A 25,045-nucleotide genomic window follows, 5' to 3' on the forward strand; every position below is an offset into this window, starting at 1 on the left:
GTTCATTCATTCAAGTAAACCAGATATGTATTTAGTGTAAACATATCTGCCATATTTACAGTGAACAATAAGAAATGTGCATTCTTGAAAATGAAATGATTCAGCAGCTTATTCAGTCTGGAATCTGGATAGGATAAATTACAAAAAATGTAATTAATCGATTCCAAATCGTCACGTGACGCATCGCGATGCATCGACACATCGATGAATTGCACCCACCTCTACTGGACGCTGAGAAACAAATGAGCCAATAGAAGAGAATAAAATGTTCCTTTATTGTTTTAAATTATACCACGGTCTGTGTGGATACTGTATTCTGATTGGCCGGCAGGGGGAGGTTATCACTTTAAACCTACACCTAGAAAACAAGTTGGGTCAAATTTCCTGATGACTTTAATATCATTACTGGATCAACTGCCAGGCGGTAACCACGGCAACGGAGATTCAGGTGGTAACCACGGCAACGGAGATTCAGAGAAGAAGAGCCAGTGTTCTGCCATTTTTTGCTGCTTTGCCAAAAAATGCTACCTAATGGTTTCTACCTTCGTAGAGCTACAGTTTTATTGTGTTTTACTCCCTAAACCACTTCATTGTAAATATGAATGTTCTTAATCACCTGCCTGGTTAAATAAAGGAGAATGACTGAATGAATATCAAATAAAGTCATAGAATTGTTGTTTTTTCTCTCTTTATCGTCTAATTTTCACAAAGTGTAATGCATTTCATGTCATGGGTAGTTTATTTTGAAGGATCAAATACTCAACATCCCATATTATCCTTTTTACATCGTGCAAGAAATGATTGGCGTCGCAATCAAACTTTGAAAATCGACTGTGCGCGTGCGCAGAACCACAAAGTAGCATTTTCTGGCAGGGAGCATGGGATGGCAGAACACCGGCTACCGCAGGACGGACACATGAGGGATTTTGTCATTTCTTTTAATTTATTTTAGTGAATTTAACAATTTTGATGATTGGGTGCAGAAGAGGAGAGAAAAAAAAGGAAAAGAAACAGTTTGAATGACTGATAATATTTGTAGCTTAATGAAACGTTTATTTATTTGAATGATTGATAATATTTGTAGTTTAATGAAACGTTTATTTATTTGAATGATTGATAATATTTGTAGCTTAATGAAACGTTTATTTATTTGAATGATTGATAATATTTGTAGCTTAATGAAACGTTTATTTATTTGAATGATTGATAGCCTAGTTGTTCGGCTGGAGGGAAGGAGGGCGGACCCAAAGGCAGGACAACACGAGCAGGATCAGGTATGACAAAGTTTATTAACAAACAGCTCCACAGGAGGGAAGAAAGACAAACAAAATCACAGACCGTAAAAACGCGGCTGGAAAGTCCAACAAAAGGCGCAGACCAGAGGGAAACTCACGGCTGGAAAAAGTAATCCAAAAGGATCCAGGAATAGGTTTTAACCAGAATAAAACGAGGTCATTATAAGGGAAGGTCCACGGACGGGAAACTAGGGAAGTCCAGGAAAACGGGCCGAGTACGGCCGAGTACGGGGCTCTGAGCTGGAGAATCATCCAACACCGCAGCTTCAGAATCAGAATCAGAATCAGAGTACTTTATTAATCCCAAAGGGCAATTCATTTATACAGTCGGCCTGTCCATAGCAGCAGCACACAATACACAAAACGGGCAACATCCACGACCACATCAGCAACAACAACTTGTGGGAGGAAGGTTTAAGAGCAGGCTGGGTGACAAGGCTGACGGTGTCAGGTCAGCCCCCGGGTCTCCCACTCAGAAGGCGCGCCGATTTCCCCCAGTGGCCAGCCGCGGTACTGCAACCAAAAATCCCATGCGGCCCAGAAAGCTTTTTTCCCATAGACCGCAATAGTAAAAGAGAAGCCTCTAAAACTGTTCACAGGAACCTCCAGCTGTAATCACCGGCAATTACTAATCTTTGTATTCTATATTTTTAAGTCACGGACTTTATATCCGTCACAAATGTTTTATAACGGCCAGAAAAGTCAAAGAAAAGTCTCTTTCTGGGCGTGACGTCACGGCTGACGTCACAGCCGTGTCCGTGCATTCCACGGATGTTTATATCAATATATATTATGTAATTATATTATATTAATACATTAATCATATATGTAATACTATACATGTAATAATATATTATATTAATATATATTATGTAATTATATTATATTAATACATTAATAATATATGTAATAATATACATGTAATAATATACATTAATTAATATATATTATATAATTATATTATATGAATACATTAATAATATATGTAATAATATACATTAATTAATATATTATATTAATACATATTATATTAATACTCGCGTCATTGCCCCGGGGCATCATGGGAGGTGACTCAACTGAGCATGCTCTATGGGCCGCTGTATGCGGAAGTAAACCCGGAAGTCAGAAATGTTCCAGCGTATGCGCTGAGTGAGCAGAATGCATTGAAATAAATGGGCGGCCATTTTTGACGTCCCATCCAGTTATATAATACATCCATGTGTCAGGTGAAGGTGATGGTTGTCAGGTGAAGGTGAAGGTGAAGGTGAAGGTGAAGGTGAAGGTGAAGGTTGTCAGGTGAAGGTGAAGGTGAAGGTGAAGGTGAAGGTGAAGGTGAAGGTGAAGGTGAAGGTGAAGGTTGTCAGGTGAAGGTGAAGGTGATGGTGAAGGTGAAGGTGAAGGTGATGGTGAAGGTGAAGGTGAAGGTGAAGGTGAAGGTGATGGTGAAGGTGAAGGTGAAGGTTGTCAGGTGAAGGTGAAGGTGATGGTGAAGGTGAAGGTTGTCAGGTGAAGGTGAAGGTGAAGGTGAAGGTGAAGGTGAAGGTGATGGTGAAGGTGATGGTGAAGGTGATGGTGATGGTGAAGGTGAAGGTTGTCAGGTGAAGGTGAAGGTGAAGGTGAAGGTGAAGGTGAAGGTGATGGTGATGGTGAAGGTGAAGGTGATGGTGAAGGTGAAGGTGAAGGTGATGAAGGTGAAGGTGAAGGTGAAGGTGATGGTGAAGGTGATGGTGAAGGTGAAGGTGAAGGTGAAGGTGAAGGTGAAGGTGATGGTGAAGGTGAAGGTGAAGGTGAAGGTGAAGGTGAAGGTGAAGGTGATGAAGGTGAAGGTGAAGGTGAAGGTGATGGTGAAGGTGAAGGTGAAGGTGAAGGTGAAGGTGAAGGTGAAGGTGAAGGTGATGGTGAAGGTGAAGGTGAAGGTGAAGGTGAAGGTGAAGGTGATGGTGAAGGTGAAGGTGAAGGTGAAGGTGAAGGTGAAGGTGAAGGTGATGAAGGTGAAGGTGAAGGTGAAGGTGATGGTGAAGGTGAAGGTGAAGGTGAAGGTGAAGGTGAAGGTGAAGGTGAAGGTGAAGGTGAAGGTGAAGGTGAAGGTGAAGGTGAAGGTGAAGGTGAAGGTGAAGGTGAAGGTTGTCAGGTGAAGGTGAAGGTGAAGGTGAAGGTGAAGGTGAAGGTGATGGTGAAGGTGAAGGTGAAGGTGATGGTGATGGTGAAGGTGATGGTGAAGGTGAAGGTGAAGGTGAAGGTGAAGGTGATGGTTGTCAGGTGAAGGTGAAGGTGAAGGTGATGGTGAAGGTGATGGTGAAGGTGATGGTGAAGGTGAAGGTGAAGGTGATGGTGAAGGTGAAGGTGAAGGTGAAGGTGAAGGTGAAGGTGATGGTTGTCAGGTGAAGGTGAAGGTGAAGGTGATGAAGGTGAAGGTGAAGGTGATGGTGAAGGTGAAGGTGAAGGTGAAGGTGATGGTGAAGGTGAAGGTGAAGGTGAAGGTGATGGTGAAGGTGAAGGTGAAGGTGAAGGTGAAGGTGAAGGTGATGGTGAAGGTGATGGTGAAGGTGAAGGTGATGGTGAAGGTGAAGGTGAAGGTGAAGGTGATGGTGAAGGTGAAGGTGATGGTTGTCAGGTGAAGGTGATGGTTGTCAGGTGAAGGTGAAGGTGATGGTGAAGGTGAAGGTGAAGGTGAAGGTGAAGGTGAAGGTGAAGGTGAAGGTGAAGGTGAAGGTGATGGTGATGGTGAAGGTGAAGGTGAAGGTGAAGGTGATGGTGATGGTGAAGGTGAAGGTGAAGGTGAAGGTGAAGGTGAAGGTGAAGGTGAAGGTGAAGGTGAAGGTGATGGTGATGGTGAAGGTGAAGGTGAAGGTGAAGGTGAAGGTGAAGGTGAAGGTGAAGGTGATGGTGAAGGTGAAGGTGATGGTGAAGGTGAAGGTGATGAAGGTGAAGGTGAAGGTGATGGTGATGGTGAAGGTGAAGGTGAAGGTGAAGGTGAAGGTGAAGGTGATGGTGAAGGTGAAGGTGATGGTGAAGGTGAAGGTGATGGTGAAGGTGATGAAGGTGAAGGTGAAGGTGAAGGTGATGGTGAAGGTGATGGTGAAGGTGAAGGTGAAGGTGAAGGTGAAGGTGAAGGTGAAGGTGATGGTGAAGGTGAAGGTGATGGTGAAGGTGATGGTGAAGGTGAAGGTGAAGGTGAAGGTGAAGGTGATGGTGAAGGTGATGGTGAAGGTGAAGGTGATGGTGAAGGTGATGGTGAAGGTGAAGGTGAAGGTGAAGGTGATGGTGAAGGTGAAGGTGATGGTGAAGGTGATGGTGAAGGTGAAGGTGAAGGTGAAGGTGAAGGTGATGGTGATGGTGAAGGTGAAGGTGATGAAGGTGATGGTGAAGGTGAAGGTGATGGTGAAGGTGAAGGTGATGAAGGTGATGGTGAAGGTGAAGGTGAAGGTGAAGGTGATGGTGAAGGTGAAGGTGATGGTGAAGGTGATGGTGAAGGTGATGGTGAAGGTGATGGTGAAGGTGATGAAGGTGAAGGTGATGAAGGTGAAGGTGAAGGTGATGGTGAAGGTGAAGGTGAAGGTGATGGTGAAGGTGAAGGTGATGGTGAAGGTGATGGTGAAGGTGAAGGTGAAGGTGAAGGTGAAGGTGAAGGTGAAGGTGAAGGTGAAGGTGATGGTGAAGGTGAAGGTGAAGGTGAAGGTGAAGGTGATGGTGATGGTGAAGGTGAAGGTGAAGGTGAAGGTGATGGTGAAGGTGAAGGTGAAGGTGAAGGTGAAGGTGATGGTGAAGGTGAAGGTGAAGGTGATGGTGAAGGTGATGATGGTGAAGGTGAAGGTGATGGTTGTCAGGTGAGGGGACGGTGATTGGATCAGCTGCTCTGGCCAAGCCTGACCAGGCTTTGGCGCCCTCTGGCGGAGAAAGGGTGTGCCTCAACGGGCGCCTCCTGGCTTCCTTACCGGGCTTGTTGGGGTGGTTGCGGTAGAAGGAGGAGGTCTTTGTCATAGATATGTGGTTGTGGGATCCATAACTGCTCCTCCGGGCCGTACCCCTCCCAGTCCACGAGGTAATGGAACCCTCGACCTCTGGACGTCCAACATCTCCCGAACGGTGTGTGCCGGTGCCCCATCCACGATCCGGACCGGGGGAGGATCGTGGCTGGGGGTGACAGGTCGGACTCCACCACCGGTTTATGAGGGACACGTGGAAGGTGGGACGGACCTTCATGGAGTCTGGGAGTCTGGGACCCTCCGGTCGACCTGGAAGGGGCCACGTACCGCGGTCAGTACTGGAGTTGAGGGGGGATGAAATAAAAACGGTCCAAATCATCCCCCCTGAAATAAAAACGGTCCAAATCATCCCCCCCTGAAATAAAAACGGTCCAAATCATCCCCCCTGAAATAAAAACGGTCCAAATCATCCCCCCTGAAATAAAAACGGTCCAAATCATCCCCCCTGAAATAAAAACGGTCCAAATCATCCCCCCTGAAATAAAAACGGTCCAAATCATCCCCCCCCTGAAATAAAAACGGTCCAAATCATCCCCCCTGAAATAAAAACGGTCCAAATCATCCCCCCCTGAAATAAAAACGGTCCAAATCATCCCCCCTGAAATAAAAACGGTCCAAATCATCCCCCCTGAAATAAAAACGGTCCAAATCATCCCCCCTGAAATAAAAACGGTCCAAATCATCCCCCCTGAAATAAAAACGGTCCAAATCATCCCCCCCCTGAAATAAAAACGGTCCAAATCATCCCCCCCTGAAATAAAAACGGTCCAAATCATCCCCCCCTGAAATAAAAACGGTCCAAATCATCCCCCCCTGAAATAAAAACGGTCCAAATCACCCCCCCTGAAATAAAAACGGTCCAAATCATCCCCCCCTGAAATAAAAACGGTCCAAATCATCCCTGAAATAAAAACGGTCCAAATCATCCCCCCTGAAATAAAAACGGTCCAAATCATCCTCCCTGAAATAAAAACGGTCCAAATCATCCCCCCCTGAAATAAAAACGGTCCAAATCATCCCCCCCTGAAATAAAAACGGTCCAAATCATCCCCCCCTGTAAAACTGTCATCCCTCCTTTCCATCCCTTATGTCATTTCATCAATGAATGTGGTTTTACTGCTATTTCAACATTTAGAGTCATCACCAGAAAAATAACACCAGAAAAATAACTAATTTGACATTTTTCACCTGTTTCAAGTACATTTTCACTTGAAATAAGTAGAAAAATCTGCCAGTGGGACAAGATTTATCTTCTCATTACAAACAAAAAAATCTTGTTCCACTGGCAGATTTTTCTACTTATTTCGAGTGAAAATTCACTTGAAACAGCTGAAAATTGTTGTTTTTTCCAGTTATGAGTCTTGTTTTAAAGGAGCATGAGTCTCCTTTAGGAAATGAGACTCTCTAGCGCCACCCTTCACCACGACGGCCGTTGGGGGTACTGCAGCCAACAGTGAAGCCGGCACGGGAGAACGGGGAGAATGTGCATGCAGCGTCATGTGACGTCACATCCACAGGACAGCGCGGGAAATTCGGGACCGAATTGCAGCACATTTTGCAGCAACAGCCTGTTCAAGGCAACGGAGAGATACACTAGAGGAAACATTCTTTTGGGTTTGGAACGCTTCATCTGACATTATTACTAGAAAACTTAAAATGTATACGGATTTTTTTCATAAATCTTGCCACAATCCGGCCTCAAGCTCCTTTAAGTGTAATGAGATTTGTTTTACTAAAATGAGACATTTTAGTAAATGTCATTTTTAGTAAATGTCATTTTTTCAGCAACACGAAATCATTAATTAAATGTGTCATTAATTAATTAAATGCTGAAATAATAATATATTTTTTTACTTAAAATGAATTGTATTTTAATTAATTAATGACATATTTCATTCTAATTTTAATTAATTAATGACACATTTAATTAATGAATGATATATTTAATTCCCATTTTAATTAATTAATTATGTATTTATTTATTTATTTAATTTTGGCGCTAAAAATCCTCCATAGTTCCACACGGAAAGAGCCCGATATATTAGTATAGGTGTTACTGCAGTACCTGTTTCCCCCGCTAGAGGGAGCCAAACACAGTACCTGTTTCCCCCGCTAGAGGGAGCCAAACACAGTACCTTGGTCCCCCGCTAGAGGGAGCCAAACACAGTACCTTGGTCCCCCGCTAGAGGGAGCCACACACAGTACCTTGGTCTCCCGCTAGAGGGAGCCAAACACAGTACCTTGGTCCCCCGCTAGAGGGAGCCACACACAGTACCTTGGTCTCCCGCTAGAGGGAGCCAAACACAGTACCTTGGTCCCCCGCTAGAGGGAGCCAAACACACTACCTTGGTCTCCCGCTAGAGGGAGCCAAACACAGTACCTTGGTCCCCCGCTAGAGGGAGCCACACACAGTACCTTGGTCTCCCGCTAGAGGGAGCCAAACACAGTACCTTGGTCTCCCGCTAGAGGGAGCCAAACACAGTACCTTGGTCTCCCGCTAGAGGGAGCCACAGCCGGAGCTTCTTCTTCTTCTCTTCTTCTTCTTCTTCTGCGTTTCCTGCGCTGAAACGCTAACGGTCGCTGGTTCAAATGCCCGGCCGCAGCTGGAGCCGCAGAGCCGCCTAGCCCGGTCCTAGCCCGGTCCCAGCCCCGTTTACAGAGCTTTATACCCGGATAAAGAGCCCTAGACCCGGACACTGGAGCACCAGCAGCCCCGGGGACCCGGAGATCACGCAGCCGAGGAGGAGACGCAGGAGGCGGCATGACGGTGCTGCAGGAGCCGGTGCAGGTACGGAGCTCCGGTTTACACACAAATACACAGGAATACCGGGGACATAACTCAATATAACACCTTAACCTGGTGGTTTAGACACAAAATAACACAATATAACACTAAATACTAGGAAATACCACAATATAACACCTTAAACTGGAGGTTTAGACACAAATACGAGCCGGTGCAGGTACGGAGCTCCGAAAATACCACAATATAACACTAAATACCAGTAAATAACACAATATAACACCTTAAACTGGAGGTTTAGACACAAATACGAGCCGGTGCAGGTACGGAGCTCCGAAAATACCACAATATAACACTAAATACCAGTAAATAACACAATATAACACAATAACCTGGTGGTTTACACACAAATACACATAAATACCAGTAAATAACACAAAATAACACAATATAACACAATAAACTGGTGGTTTAGACACAAATACACATAAATACCGGGGAAATACCAGTAAATAACACAATTTAACACAATAACCTGGTGGTTTAACACATCTAATAATATTTATACCACCATAAACTGGTGGTTTATACAGAAATACGGTGAAAATAACATAAAATAACACAATAAACTGGTGTTTTAACACATCTAATAATTTTTATACCACCATAAACTGGTGGTTTATACACACATACAGTGGAAATACCACAATATACTGGTAGATTATACAGAAATACGGTGGAAATAACACAAAATACTAGGAAATACCACAATAAACTGGTAGTTTATATTTTATTTAGTTTATTTAGGATCCCCATTAGCTGTTACACTTGGCAACAGCTATTCTTCCTGGGGTCCTCAAAATATCATACGAAATACATACAAAAACATTGAATTACAAATAAAAATAAAAATACAAATATTGAAAGAGAGAACAATTCATTACAGCATAAAAAAAGTTAAAAGTTAAATTACAATATTTTCATTGTGTATAAGAAAGTCCTTCAGTCGTTTCTTAAACTGCCTTTTATGGTTAATTTCTGTAATACATGCTGGTAAAGAGTTCCTGTACATGACTGTGTTCCTCATTGCCTCAGTTCTGGCTTAGGCTTTGGGAATCGACCCATTGCAACATGTCTAGTGTTATGTCTGTGTCTATCACTAGTGTCATTAATATTTTTGTATAAGCATTCTGGCTTTTTATTTGAACAAATGTTCCTAAAAAATCGAGCCAAACTAGAAGCTAATCTCTGCTCCACAAACAGCCATGAAGCTTCCCGTGATTTAACATTAGATCTAGTAGTGGATTTATACAGAAATACTAGGAAATACCACAATAAACTGGTAGTTTATACACACATACGGTGGAAATAACACAATAAACTGGTGGTTTAACACATCTAATAATATTTATACAACCATAAGCTGGTGGTTTTTAAGATCTACGGTGGAAATACCACAATAAACTGGTAGTTTATACAGAAATACGGTGGAAATAACACAAAATACTAGGAAATACCACAATAAACTGATTTATAAACATATACATCCCGATATAGTATTTTTTTCTTGACATATTTATGAAATGAATGGCAATTTCTCTTATCCTTTCTCCTTTTATTTATAAAGCTCATTTTAAATGTAAAACAATTGACAAAGTGCTTGAAGTAAAATTCAAGTATTCCTGTCATTTAACAAGTAAAAGTGTTTGAGATTCATTAACAAGTTTGTTCTGAAATAAAACCTGAAATAACTTGACATCAAGTTTTCAAGTGATGCAATAATGTACAATGAAATAAAACTAAATATAAAAACGATAACATAATGTTCTTGAAGTGATATTCATGTACGTCTGTCATTTAACAAGTAAAACTAAAGTAACTGTTTCAGAGGTTGAGATTAGTGAACAAGTTTGTCAGCTTTTTCTGAAATGAAATTAAACCTCTTCAAATAACATAAACTTAACTAAATATGTTTTTTTTATATTTTATTTTTATTTAGTTTTTCAACAAAAACAAAACATAAGACAGACGGGGTCATCACAGGTTATAGAAATGCATAATGTAGAAACAAGATTGAATGGGTCCGGGTTACATTTTTATCTAAATATACTGGGTCCTTAGTGTCCGTGTGTGCAGGTAAAGTAAAGGATCTAAAATCCTCTAGCACCCCAGCTAGAGGATTTTAGATCCTTTACTCTGTTTCTTAGTGTCCATGTGTGCAGGTCGGGCTAGAGGATTTTAGATCCTTTACTCTGTTTCTTAGTGTCCATGTGTGCAGGTCGGGGTGATTTTAGATCCTTTACTCTGTTTCTTAGTGTCCATGTGTGCAGGTCGGGGTGCTGGAGGATTTTAGATCCTTTACTCTGTTTCTTAGTGTCCATGTGTGCAGGTCGGGCTGGAGGATTTTAGATCCTTTACTCTGTTTCTTAGTGTCCATGTGTGCAGGTCGGGCTGGAGGATATTAGATCCTTTACTCTGTTTCTTAGTGTCCATGTGTGCAGGTCGGGGTGCTGGAGGATTTTAGATCCTTTACTCTGTTTCTTAGTGTCCATGTGTGCAGGTCGGGCTGGAGGATTTTAGATCCTTTACTCTGTTTCTTAGTGTCCATGTGTGCAGGTCGGGATGATTTTAGATCCTTTACTCTGTTTCTTAGTGTCCATGTGTGCAGGTCGGGATGATTTTAGATCCTTTACTCTGTTTCTTAGTGTCCATGTGTGCAGGTCGGGCTGGAGGATATTAGATCCTTTACTCTGTTTCTTAGTGTCCATGTGTGCAGGTCGGGGTGCTGGAGGATTTTAGATCCTTTACTCTGTTTCTTAGTGTCCATGTGTGCAGGTCGGGCTGGAGGATTTTAGATCCTTTACTCTGTTTCTTAGTGTCCATGTGTGCAGGTCGGGCTGGAGGATTTTAGATCCTTTACTCTGTTTCTTAGTGTCCATGTGTGCAGGTCGGGCTGGAGGATTTTAGATCCTTTACTCTTTTCTTGTAGATCCTAAGCGTTCCGTAGGAAGATGGAAGATGTCTCCCATTCTTTCATAACTCAAAAGTCCATTCTTTTTGTGCAGAGGGTAAATACAAAAACAATGGCATATTTCTTCTACCAAACACACATACAGAAAATAATTTTCGGTTCAAATAGGACTTCCATTTTTCCCAGTATTTTCCACCTTTCTTGTCTCAAAGAAAAAGTCAATCGTTCCATATTGTAGATGTCATTAACTATTTCAATCCATTCAAGGATTGTAGGAGATTCTTTACTCAGCCATTTCCTGGTTATTGCTGTTTTACTAGCTACTAACAGTATTTGTAAGAGGTATCTGTCCTGTTTATTCAGTCCAGTCGGTACATCTCCTAAATATATAGCACTAAAATTGAAGATAAGTTCTGAGCTGATTATAAATCTGATCTGTTTCACTATGTCTATCCAATAGGAAGAAATGTTTGGACATTCCCAAATAATGTGAAAATGACCAGCTGACGTGTTACCGCACATTCTCCAGCACTGACCTTGTTCAGGGATGTTACTTTGCCATTTTTTAATACTTGGGGTTATAAAAAACCTTAATGTTTTTCCCGGTGTATTCCCTCCATCAGTCAGATAAGTACACATTGTCCTTCATATATTTGACCTATGTTAGCTTCCTTCTCCCACCTTAATTTTACATACAAAGTGGAAAGACCCCTTTCCAGTTGTAGAGATGAATAAATCTTTGAGATCAATTTCCTATTAGAATTACCTTTGTATGCATCAGTAAATATCTTAATCAAACCCGTTCCTTTCTCTCCAATAGTTTTAATATTCGTTTGGAAATTATGTCTCATTTGAAGATACCTGAAGAAATCACATTTCTCTAAATCATACTTTTTTGAGAGTTGGTCGACGGTATCTAAACTAAATAAGTTTTTAAGCTTTTTTTTTTAAACATTTCACAGGTTAAAGAGGAAGACGAGCTGGTCAGAAATGTTCTCTTACTTGTAACTACGACTGCGTTTCCATCAGTCTAAGTTCAGGTTATTGCTAATATTCCGGTTACTGAAACATTGGGAATATTCGTTTCCATGGTGATAAATCATTTATCTGGTGATTAATCATTTATCTGGATCAAACCAGCGACGCACGGAGAACGTCATGATCAATTCCCGTCATTTCTGCTTCTTCTTCCTGGATCCAAATTCAACTTTTCTCTCTCCTTCTTGTAAATCTTCTATCCCGGTACTTTCTAGCGTCTACAAATGCAGAAATGTTCATATCCTTCATTACATTTATGAAGTGATTAGTCTCCTCCTGGTCTTGGTTTCTCCGTGTTTAGAAGAACTTCCTGGACTCAAAGACCAGGATTCCTTGTGAACAGAGCATGTGCAGAAAACAAATTCCTGTTCCGTTTGATGGGGATATTCCGTTTGGTGTTTACATGACCCAATATTCAGGTTTAAAAGGAGTAACCCAGGGGTTAGATTGGGGTTTTTAAAAACCAGAATATGAGCAAATTCTGGTTATTCAAAGGGGTTATAATAGCACTGGGTGATATGGACCAAAAGTCATATCTCCATATTTTCTAGCTGAATGTTGATACTCCATATATATTCAAACATTTTTTGTGCCTTAATTGGGGTTTCCCCCAAAGCATTATAGCATAGCATCTCTGTTAGCATCTCTGTTAGCATCTCTGTTAGCTTCTCTGTTAGCTTCTCTGTTAGCATCTCTGTTAGCATCTCTGTTAGCATCTCCGTTAGCATCTCCGTTAGCATCTCTGTTAGCATCTCTGTTAGCATCTCTGTTAGCATCTCTGTTAGCATCTCTGTTAGTATCTCTGTTAGCATCTCTGTTAGCATCTCTGTTAGCATCTCTGTCAGCATCTCTGTTAGCACCTCTGTTAGCTTCTCTGTTAGCATCTCTGTTAGCATCTCTATTAGCTTCTCTGTTAGCATCTCTGTCAGCATCTCTGTTAGCACCTCTGTTAGCTTCTCTGTTAGCATCTCTGTTAGCATCTCTGTTAGCATCTCTGTTAGCATCTCTGTTAGCTTCTCTGTTAGCATCTCTGTTAGCATCTCTGTTAGCATCTCCGTTAGCATCTCTGTTAGCATCAACCCTTAAAAAAACAGTCAGTTTTAATACAAAGCCTCGTGCCAAATGTCACACAGGTTCCTTTATTAACAGAGGTCTGCACAATATCAAAATGTATAAAACAAATGAAATAAAAATAAACTGCCTGCATATATAGAATAAAAATGCTTCTTGAATAAAATAAAACAAATATCCCTTTCCTGCATAACAATTAAATTAAAATACACTGTAATTAATACAATGTAGACAGTAACAGGCAGACTTTTCCACTGAGGTTGACAGTTGTGCAAATAACAAAACATTTGTGACAATCTCAAATAAAACATTCAAGTCAATTTGTCACAAAATAAAATATATCAAAATCATGATTTTTAAAAAAAAATCGATATAAACGATATTGTCTCGTACCATATCGCTTTTGAAAATATATCGATACATATTAGAATCTCGATATATCGCCCAGCCCATATATATATATATATATATATATATATATATATATATATATATATATATATATATATATATGAGCATTGATCTTTTCTAGATATTCCAGAGGGATCTCTATTAAAACCCTCTGGTCTTTTAACGGCTGCTTGTGCTGATGCATACGCCACAAAACATCTATATATATATATATATATATATATATATATATATATATATATATATATGCATACGCCACAAAACATCTATATATATATATATATATATATATATATATATATATGTGTGTATATATATATATATATATATATATATATATATATATATATATATATATATATATATATATATATATATATATATATATATATATATATATATATATATATATATGCATACGCCACAAAACATCTATATATATATATATATATATATATATATATATATATATATATATATGTATACATATATATATGTGTGTATATATATATATATATATATATATATATATATATATATATATATATATGCATACGCCACAAAACATCCCTATTCACAATTGAGATTATATCAGTTATAAATAATTTAAACATTGTAGAAGTTTTTTTCCCGTTTTGTTATAACAGTTACAGCATTTGACAATGACTGGGGGAAAAATGAGCCTTTAGTGTTTCTAGTGGGAAGACAATCTATTGTCTGTTATTTTCATCATTATTGCTAAAAACCAAAAAAAGAAGCTCAACCAGAACAAAAATGTAAGTTTACCATGGGGAGTGTGTGGAACAACCAAGGGCTGTATTTCTGGTTATTAAGGGCTGTATTTCTGGTTATTAAGGGCTGTATTTCTGGTTATTAAGGGCTGTATTTCTGGTTATTAAGGGCTGTATTTATGGTTATTAAGGGCTGTATTTATGGTTATTAAGGGCTGTATTTATGGTTATTAAGGGCTGTATTTCTGGTTATTAAGGGCTGTATTTCTGGTTATTAAGGGCTGTATTTCTGGTTATTAAGGGCTGTATTTCTGGTTATTAAGGGCTGTATTTCTGGTTATTAAGGGCTGTATTTCTGGTTATTAAGGGCTGTATTTCTGGTTATTAAGGGCTGTATTTATGATTATTAAGGGCTGTATTTATGGTTATTAAGGGCTGTATTTCTGGTTATTAAGGGCTGTATTTCTGGTTATTAAGGGCTGTATTTCTGGTTATTAAGGGCTGTATTTCTGGTTATTAAGGGCTGTATTTATGGTTATTAAGGGCTGTATTTATGGTTATTAAGGGCTGTATTTCTGGTTATTAAGGGCTGTATTTCTGGTTATTAAGGGCTGTATTTCTGGTTATTAAGGGCTGTATTTATGGTTATTAAGGGCTGTATTTCTGGTTATTAAGGGCTGTATTTCTGGTTATTAAGGGCTGTATTTCTGGTTATTAAGGGCTGTATTTCTGGTTATTAAGGGCTGTATTTCTGGTTATTAAGGGCTGTATTTATGGTTATTAAGGGCTGTATTTCTGGTTATTAAGGGCTGTATTTATGGTTATTAAGGGCTGTATTTATGGTTATTAAGGGCTGTATTTATGGTTATTAAGGGCTGTATTTATGGTTATTAAGGGCTGTATTTATGGTTATTAAGGGCTGTATTTCTGGTTATTAAGGGCTGTATTTCTGGTTATTAAGGGCTGTATTTCTGGTTATTAAGGGCTGTATTTATGGTTATTAAGGGCTGTATTTCTGGTTATTAAGGGCTGTATTTATGGTTATTAAGGGCTGTATTTCTGGTTATTAAGGGCTGTATTTATGGTTATTAAGGGCTGTATTTCTGGTTATTAAGGGCTGTATTTATGGTTATTAAGGGCTGTATTTATGGTTATTAAGGGCTGTATTTCTGGTTATTAAGGGCTGTATTTCTGGTTATTAAGGGCTGTATTTATGATTATTAAGGGCTGTATTTATGGTTATTAAGGGCTGTATTTCTGGTTATTAAGGGCTGTATTTCTGGTTATTAAGGGCTGTATTTCTGGTTATTAAGGGATGTATTTCTGGTTATTAAGGGCTGTATTTCTGGTTATTAAGGGCTGTATTTCTGGTTATTAAGGGCTGTATTTATGGTTATTAAGGGCTGTATTTATGGTTATTAAGGGCTGTATTTATGGTTATTAAGGGCTGTATTTCTGGTTATTAAGGGCTGTATTTATGGTTATTAAGGGCTGTATTTATGGTTATTAAGGGCTGTATTTATGGTTATTAAGGGCTGTATTTCTGGTTATTAAGGGCTGTATTTATGGTTATTAAGGGCTGTATTTATGGTTATTAAGGGCTGTATTTCTGGTTATTAAGGGCTGTATTTATGGTTATTAAGGGCTGTATTTCTGGTTATTAAGGGCTGTATTTATGGTTATTAAGGGCTGTATTTCTGGTTATTAAGGGCTGTATTTATGGTTATTAAGGGCTGTATTTCTGGTTATTAAGGGCTGTATTTATGGTTATTAAGGGCTGTATTTATGGTTATTAAGGGCTGTATTTATGGTTATTAAGGGCTGTATTTATGGTTATTAAGGGCTGTATTTATGGTTATTAAGGGCTGTATTTCTGGTTATTAAGGGCTGTATTTCTGGTTATTAAGGGCTGTATTTATGGTTATTAAGGGCTGTATTTCTGGTTATTAAGGGCTGTATTTATGGTTATTAAGGGCTGTATTTCTGGTTATTAAGGGCTGTATTTATGGTTATTAAGGGCTGTATTTATGGTTATTAAGGGCTGTATTTCTGGTTATTAAGGGCTGTATTTCTGGTTATTAAGGGCTGTATTTATGGTTATTAAGGGCTGTATTTATGGTTATTAAGGGCTGTATTTCTGGTTATTAAGGGCTGTATTTCTGGTTATTAAGGGCTGTATTTATGGTTATTAAGGGCTGTATTTATGGTTATTAAGGGCTGTATTTCTGGTTATTAAGGGCTGTATTTATGGTTATTAAGGGCTGTATTTATGGTTATTAAGGGCTGTATTTATGGTTATTAAACCATTGGGGATCCAGCCAGATGTTCTGTGTGTGGTTAGGGTTAGGGTTAGGTGTGTAGTTTAAATGTGTTGTTTTTTACTGGGTCACCAGTGGGACCGGTGTCAGCGATGGTAAAGGCTGATTTATGGTTCCGTTTACACCAACGCAGAGCTACGCTGTTACCTACGGCGTGGGCCCTGCGTTGGTGTAACGCAGAGCCCACGCTGTTACCTACGGCGTAGGCTCTGTGTCGATTTAACGCAGAACCATAAATCAGCCTTAAGGGTAATTGTTTCCCCCTCTCCACTGCATCTGCCTCTTTCTCCGTCTCACCTGCACCTTCATTCTCCGTCTCACCTGCACCTTCATTCTCCGTCTCACCTGCACCTTCTTTCTCCGTCTCACCTGCACCTTCTTTCTCCGTCTCACCTGCACCTTCTTTCTCCGTCTCACCTGCACCTTCTTTCTCCGTCTCACCTGCACCTTCATTCTTTCTCTTCTGCCTCTGTGGCTGAATATGCGCTGTGTTGTGTTGTGATTGAAACATGTTTAAACCTTCTCATTGAACTGACTGGAGCAACACGTGGCAGTGAGTAAGTCCCTTTAGGCTAAAACTGAGAAATAACCTCATAATAGCCGTGTACAGTTAATAAATGTAATAAATGCTCCTACTGCTGTTTCTGCTGCTACTGAGTCCCGTAAGAGTGAGTTTTAACTCCTTAATTACTAACCAGCGTCAGAGTCACGCACAGTACACAAACTGTGATGTTAGAGCGCCACCTTTTGGTCAGTTTAAGCAACCGCATGGCCAGCTGCTTGACAGTGGCTCAACTCATATTAGTTTACTGGTTTTGTTATTAATGTCATTGCAATTTAATCTATGCAATTGTGACAAAAAATGGCAAAATAAATGAAAAACTGTGAACGGCTATATAACTCAGTATTCAGCCAAGTCTACATTTTATTCGGCTTCAGTTTCGGCCTCCAGTTTTAATTTGGGTGCATCCCTAATCGTTTCGGTGGAACCACTGGTAAAATTCTGGACTTTAGTTTAATAATGTTCAACTTGACTCCTCAGCAGGGTTATAATAGCTGTGAATTTTTCATTTTAGTTTAGTTTTATTTCGTTTTGACTTTTTCTCCTTCAATTCAGTTAGTTTTAATTAGTTTTTAGTGTGGGTTTGCTAGTTTTTATTAGTTTTTATATTTTTTTTTCAAAAATGCTTAGTTTTAGTTTAGTTTTTATTAGTTTTAGTTTTAGTTTTGACGTCCCGGACCGTGAGGCGTTCAGGTGCCGTAGCTGCCAGTCGGAGATAAACGGCCAGAGCAGAATAAATCAGAATAAATTCATCAAACCAAGAGGTTTATATTATATTATTATATTATTATATTATTATATTGACAGGGACAAAAACGGAGGAAATTATATCTATAATTTCAGTTCGTTTTAGTTAGTTTTCTAAACACGCAATATAGTTTCAGTTAGTTATCGTTTTTGTCTTTTAATTTTAGTTTTTATTTAGTTCAGTTAACGAAATTATTTTTAAAATTTTAGTTTTCGTTATTTGGTTAGTTTTCGTGAACGATAATAACTCTGCTCCTCAGTTATATATTTGCTTTTGTTTTTATTTTCTGTTTTTACTATTTCAATAAATGAAGACAAATATGTTGTTATTATTCCATTTAAGACCAGTGTATCTGATCGTGGCTACGGCGTGACCACCAACCCCCCCGGCTGGCTACTTATTAATATGGCCGGCTAGTCTGCCTTAGTGGAACGCCCTGAACAGTTACATTTAGCGTTCAACGTGTAACGTGATAAATTAACGATATAAACCATAGAGGGTTATATCGTACGGTAGACATTTTTAAGATATACATTGTAATATCTTACAGCGCTAGCTGCTAGTGGAAAAGTGCCACTAGACCGGATTACGTTAATGTTTTTTTACCTGACCAGGAACCTGAAAAACATTTAAAATAATATCGACCAGGATCTCGATACGCTCCTGTCAGGATTTGATGAAAAACAAATTATTTGACGGCATTTTTTCTGATTTACGCTGTAAAACAACACGGTTAGCGTTAGCTGTGGTTGTGTTGTTGGCATTGCATTATGGGTATCGGGTTAGGGTTAGGTCTAACCCTAACCCTGCTCTCCTGTCTCACCTGTCTCTCCTCTCTCTCCTAATGCTCACCTGTCTCACCTGTCTCTCCTCTCTCTCCTAATGCTCACCTGTCTCACCTGTCTCACCTGTCTCTCCTCTCTCTCCTAATGCTCTCCTGTCTCACCTGTCTCTCCTCTCTCTCCTAATGCTCTCCTGTCTCACCTGTCTCACCTGTCTCACCTGTCTCTCCTCTCTCTCCTAATGCTCTCCTGTCTCACCTGTCTCTCCTGTCTCACCTGTCTCACCTGTCTCTCCTCTCTCTCCTAATGCTCTCCTGTCTCACCTGTCTCACCTGTCTCTCCTCTCTCTCCTAATGCTCTCCTGTCTCACCTGTCTCTCCTCTCTCTCCTAATGCTCTCCTGTCTCACCTGTCTCCTGTCTCTCCTGTCTCACCTGTCTCTCCTGTCTCACCTGTCTCTCCTGTCTCACCTGTCTCTCCTGTCTCACCTGTCTCCTGTCTCTCCTGTCTCTCCTGTCTCTCCTCTCTCTCCTAATGCTCTCCTGTCTCCTCTGTCTCTCCTGTCTCTCCTGTCTCTCCTCTCTCTCCTAATGCTCTCCTGTCTCCTCTGTCTCTCCTGTCTCTCCTGTCTCTCCTCTCTCTCCTAATGCTCTCCTGTCTCTCCTGTCTCACCTGTCTCTCCTCTCTCTCCTAATGCTCTCCTGTCTCACCTGTCTCTCCTGTCTCACCTGTCTCTCCTGTCTCACCTGTCTCACCTGTCTCTCCTCTCTCTCCTAATGCTCTCCTGTCTCACCTGTCTCTCCTGTCTCACCTGTCTCTCCTCTCTCTCCTAATGCTCTCCTGTCTCACCTGTCTCTCCTCTCTCTCCTAATGCTCTCCTGTCTCACCTGTCTCTCCTGTCTCACCTGTCTCTCCTCTCTCTCCTAATGCTCTCCTGTCTCACCTGTCTCACCTGTCTCCTCTGTCACCTGTCTCACCTGTCTCACCTGTCTCCTCTGTCTCCTGTCTCTCCTGTCTCACCTGTCTCCTCTGTCACCTGTCTCACCTGTCTCACCTGTCTCCTCTGTCTCCTGTCTCTCCTGTCTCACCTGTCTCCTCTGTCACCTGTCTCACCTGTCTCACCTGTCTCCTCTGTCTCCTGTCTCACCTGTCTCCCTCTGTCTCCTCTGTCTCCTGTCCAGGCTGCGGTGTGGCAGGCCCTCAACCACTACGCCTACCTGGATGCAGTTTTCCTGGCCGAGAGACTCTACGCTGAAGGTAACGTTGGTGACGCCGGTGGGTGAGGTCAGACCCCTCACCTGTCGCTGCAGCTCACCTGAACCCTCACCTGTGCCTGTACCTGTGTCTCACCTGAACCCTCACCTGTGTCTCACCTGAACCCTCACCTGTGCCTGTACCTGTGTCTCACCTGAACCCTCACCTGTGTCTCACCTGAACACTCACCTGAACCCTCACCTGTGTCTCACCTGTGTCTCACCTCTACCTGTCCCCCCAGTGCGGTGGGTGAGGTCAGACCCCTCACCTGAACCCTCACCTGAACCCTCACCTGAACCCTCACCTGACCCCTCACCTGAACCCTCACCTGAACCCTCACCTGTCCCTGTACCTGTCGCTGCAGCTCACCTGAACCCTCACCTGAACCCTCACCTGTGTCTCACCTGAACCCTCACCTGTGTCTCACCTCTACCTGTCCCCCCAGTGCGGTGGGTGAGGCCGGTGGGTGAGGTCAGACCCCTCACCTGAACCCTCACCTGTGTCTCACCTGTCCCTGTACCTCTACCTGTGTGAAGGGAGAAATATATATTATAAATATGAATTCACCTTTTTGAGTTGGGACACTTTGGGGCCGATATAAACTCTGTGTCCTGGGAGTTTCCTGATTCACCCTTTCATATCAGCTCTGCACCTGCTGGTTATTAACACATGTAACCGTGAGAGAGAGAGCGCCCCCTATGTGGCCCCCCCCCCCCCTCCGCGAGCTAGGATGTTGATAAAGTTATAAAGACGGGACAGCCGGAAGTTCGGGCAGAGTCAGCTGTGGGTTTGGTGCACGACGCCCAGCGGGTTTTTTGGCCACTCTGCCAGGACTGTTCGGCTCTCCAGTCTCCTGTGTCGAGGTAAGAGTTATTAAAGCCTAGCCCTGGGTAACTGTCAGTGATCTGTTGCTCTATCATTTGTGGGGGAAAACTTGACACATTTATCCTAGCAAAAGAGAAATTGTGTGTGTGTGTCTTCTATGTGCAATGCTTGCTTTTCTTGTGGTAACAAATGTATTCATATATCATTATCGCAAAAGCGTGTGTGCGTGTGCGTGCGCGTGTGTGTGCGCGTGTGCGCGTGCGCGTGTGCGCGTGCGCGTGTGCGCGTGCGTGCGTGCGTGCGTGCGTGCGTGCGCGCGTGCGCGCGTGCGTGTGATTAATTTTGTGTTGCCGACCACTCTCTTAATTGATTTTCTCCCAAAACACTGTGTCTCTGTCCCCAGTGCGGTCGGAGGACGCCCTCTACCTGCTAGCCACCTGCTACTACCGCTCAGGAAAGGCCTACAAGGCGTACCGGCTGCTGAAGGCTCACAGCTGCTCCACACCGCAGGTTCGATTCCTGCTGGCCAAGTGCTGCGTGGAGCTCAGCAGGTGAGGACCGGACCAGACTGGTTCCTGGAGACGGGGCTGGTTCCTAGGGACTGGACTGCTGTTGCATGAATGATGTGACTGTAGTTCTGCAACATATTAATACTAATTAGTGCCTCGGGCGCAGAGGACCCAGGCGAATCATATATCAAAATGTGATCGGGAATAGTGTGCTATGACTTTTGGTGTTGAAATTCCCATTTTTCCCAAAGTTATTCCCAAAAAACCTGCCCAAAATCCCATTCAAAGTGAATGGGGAAAAAAGCAAAAAAAAAGCCAAAATTCACCTTTTTTCTGAGTCACCTAACTTTCCCATACCTGCACGTAGAAATGTCATTCAAACTTCAAAACGGAGGAAAGCTTGTCTTCTCTCTCCAAACCTGAAACTGTTTTTTCCCAAGATGTACACTTTTCAAGATATGAGCACTCAAGCGAGGACTGGAAATACTAATTTTTATTTGTAACTCGAGCTCACGGCCAAACCGTAAAAAGGAGACCAATAATTTTTGGTCAGAATGTAGACATAGGTGTTGGGATTCATAAAATGTGACTTTGACAGGCGGGGTATGCACAAAATCTAAACGGGGGGTGATAAAGCGCCGCCAATTCCTGTCTCAGTCCCCATTGGCTGTAATGTAATCAAAAGTTTTCTTCAAAAAAATCTCACTCTGTCTTCACACTGACCTTACTCACTCATTTTAAGGAATATCTGAATAGAATTAAGATTGTCAGAATCTGCCGGGTTCGGAAAATGGATGTTTTTATACATGTGTCTCTCAGACTCGCCGAGGGAGAGCAGGTTCTGATTGGTGGAGTCTTGAACAGACAGAAGAGTCAGGATGACATCATCACGGAGTTCGGAGACTCCGCCTCCTTCACCCTGTCATTACTGGGACACATTTACTGGTGAGACTCCGCCTCCTTCTAGCTGTGGCTACAAACGTAGCAGCCGTGGCTACAGACGTAGCAGCTGTGGCCACTAATGTAGCAGCTGTGGCTACAAACGTAGCAGCCGTGGCTACAGACGTAGCAGCTGTGGCCACTAATGTAGCAGCTGTGGCTACAAACGTAGCAGCCGTTGCTACAAACGTAGCAGCCGTGGCTACAAACGTAGCAGCCGTGGCTACAAACGTAGCAGCTGTGGCTACAAACGTAGCAGCTGTTGCTACAAACGTAGCAGCTGTTGCTACAAACGTAGCAGCCGTGGCTACAGACGTAGCAGCCGTGGCTACAGACGTAGCAGCCGTGGCTACAGACGTAGCAGCCGTTGCTACAGACGTAGCAGCCGTTGCTACAGACGTAGCAGCCGTAGCAAACGTAGCAGCCGTTGCTACAAACGTAGCAGCCGTTGCTACAAACGTAGCAGCTGTTGCTACAAACGTAGCAGCTGTTGCTACAAACGTAGCAGCCGTGGCTACAAACAAAGCAGCTGTTGCTACAAACGTAGCAGCCGTGGCTACAAACGTAGCAGCCGTGGCTACAAACGTAGCACCTCTCACCTGTCTCTCACCCGTGTCTCACCCGTCTCTCACCCGTGTCTCACCTGTGTCTCACCTTTGTCTCCTCAGTAAGACGGATCGAGCTGCTAAAGGAGCCGAGTGTTTCCAGAGGAGTTTAACCCTCAACCCGTTTCTCTGGACGCCCTTCCAGAACCTCTGCCACCTGGGTAAGAACCAGAACCAGAACCTCTGCCCCCTGGGTCAGAACCAGAACCAGAACCTCTGCCACCTGGGTAAGAACCAGAACCAGAACCTCTGCCACCTGGGTAAGAACCAGAACCAGCGTCGCCGTGGTTACCGGGGTTCAAACATGTCCGGCACAGTTCATCCAAGTCAGCACCGCGAACACGTGGCGCTCAAACTCAAAACGTCCTTGTCAGGGGGGCTGATAAGAGGGGGGGGGGGGGGGCAGGAAGGCGTTGGATATGGGGACGGGGGGGGGGTGTGTCAGTGTGTGTGTGAGAGTCTGTGACGCGATAAGTCCGAGGACCTTTCGCCCAGAGAGCCAAGCGTCCTTGATGTTATCGGGCAGCGGTACAGTTCTGGGAGGCGGATCCGCAGGTGTTTGTGGGAGAGGGGGAGGGTTGAGTTGGGTGCAGAGCGTCATGTTTACATTCCTCCAGGGAGATTGTGACGAAGAGGCCTGCCAAGCCGCTCCATCAAGGCCAAAATCAAATCAACAATTTGCAGGCAGCTCAGTAATTTTCCGTCTGCCTTTCAGTCTTCTGGTTCTTCAATAAACTCCGATCAGAGGAATTTGTGATCAGTCCCCTCCAAGCCGGGTGCCCAGCTTCTCCAAGGTGTTCTCCATCTTGTTAAAGAGCTCAAAGACCCCTGCTAGCCTACGATTCTGTTCAAGAATCTCATCCAGCTTGCGGCCCTGCTCACCCAACGTTACAGTCTGAGTGCGGAGCCCCGTGCTCAATCCTTCAGCAGCTTCAGCAGCTCAGAGAGGCCAGAACGGCCCCCGCAGACTTACGCGATTGTCGATAGGCCCGGAAGATCCCCACTCCAATTAGAAGAAATCCTGCTATCATAAATCCAATTATGAAGGCGTCCTCAACGTCCTCGACAGATAAAATTTTGAGACACATCGGCCGCCAGTTCTTGTACGCGTCCATCGTGTATCCAGCAAAAAACATCCCATGGGGGCAGGAGGGCTCCCTTACCTCCTGATTTCTCGTTGCAAAAATGTGGTCAATGGTACTGAGAGACCAGTTAATCAATTCCATGGTTGTAGAGTTTCGGAGGAGTGAAAATGATCGTCTATTAGACGATCCTGATTATTAGACAAGCCTCTTTTTCTAGCCGAGTGTACTGAGATATGACCTTTGCGCTGCGTCCAAAACACCGTACTAAACAGAATATACTAAAGTTTACTTAAGTTCGGCCACTTTTGAGTAAATATCAGTAGTAGCATTAATTCAGACGTAGCTGCTGAAACCCGACCCGGACCAGGTCCAGTCTGGGGTTAATTAGTCGTTAGTTAGTAGTAGTTCTTAACGAGTCTATCTGTTCTGGTTCCAGGAGAGAAGCCCGACCCGGACCAGGTGTTCCGGTTGTCGGGTTAATTAGTCGTTAGTTAACGAGTCTATCTGTTCTGGTTCCAGGAGAGAAGCCCGACCCGGACCAGGTGTTCCGGTTGTCGGGTTAATTAGTCGTTAACGACTCTCTGTTCTGGTTCCAGGAGAGAAGCCCGACCCGGACCAGGTGTTCCGGTTGTCGGGTTAATTAGTCGTTAGTTAACGACTCTGTTCTGGTTCCAGGAGAGAAGCCCGACCCGGACCAGGTGTTCCGGTTGTCGGCCCTGCAGAACTCCCTGGTTCCTCCGGCCGTGAGTCCGGCCCAGAACCTGGTCCAGAACCTGTCGCACCGTCTGGACACGGCGCTGATGGAGACGCCGCAGGACACGCTGGTGAGGGAATCAAACACACCCCAGAATCAAACACACCCCAGAATCAAACACACGCTGGTAACAAACACATGCTGGTAACAAACGCACCCCAGAATCAAACGCACCCCAGAAAACAAACACAATTTCAATTTTATTTATATAGCGTCTAAGTTTCCAGACGCTTTCCAGGGACCCAGAACATGAACATAAACCCCTGAGCAATTATTACATAAACAATGGCAGGTGGAAGCAGCAACGGGATGACCAGGGGTTTTATTATTTTTATTTATAATAAATAAAAATGGAAATGGAGAAGAGAGGAAGGGAAGAGGAGAGGAGAAAAAGGGTGAGAGGCACCGCCCAGCGGATC

At 42.7% G+C, this 25,045-nt stretch overlaps 1 protein-coding gene across 2 annotated transcripts in view; it reads left to right on the forward strand.

Annotated features, from left to right (window-relative positions):
- The first annotated feature begins 7,845 nt into the window (after positions 1-7,845).
- cdc27 (cell division cycle 27) overlaps positions 7,846-25,045 on the forward strand; it is a 32,596-nt gene continuing 15,396 nt past the window's right edge. For both annotated transcript variants that reach the window (XM_061711884.1, XM_061711885.1), the window contains exons 1-6: positions 7,846-8,069; positions 19,837-19,912; positions 21,138-21,285; positions 22,063-22,188; positions 22,851-22,948; positions 24,548-24,696. In XM_061711884.1, coding sequence (XP_061567868.1) covers positions 8,043-8,069; positions 19,837-19,912; positions 21,138-21,285; positions 22,063-22,188; positions 22,851-22,948; positions 24,548-24,696 — 624 coding nt within the window. In that variant the 5' untranslated portion in view covers positions 7,846-8,042. The remainder of the gene's footprint in view (positions 8,070-19,836; positions 19,913-21,137; positions 21,286-22,062; positions 22,189-22,850; positions 22,949-24,547; positions 24,697-25,045) is intronic.

Source organism: Cololabis saira, chromosome 21 (genome assembly GCF_033807715.1).
Source record: "Cololabis saira isolate AMF1-May2022 chromosome 21, fColSai1.1, whole genome shotgun sequence".
NCBI classification, from domain to species: Eukaryota; Metazoa; Chordata; class Actinopteri; order Beloniformes; family Belonidae; genus Cololabis; species Cololabis saira.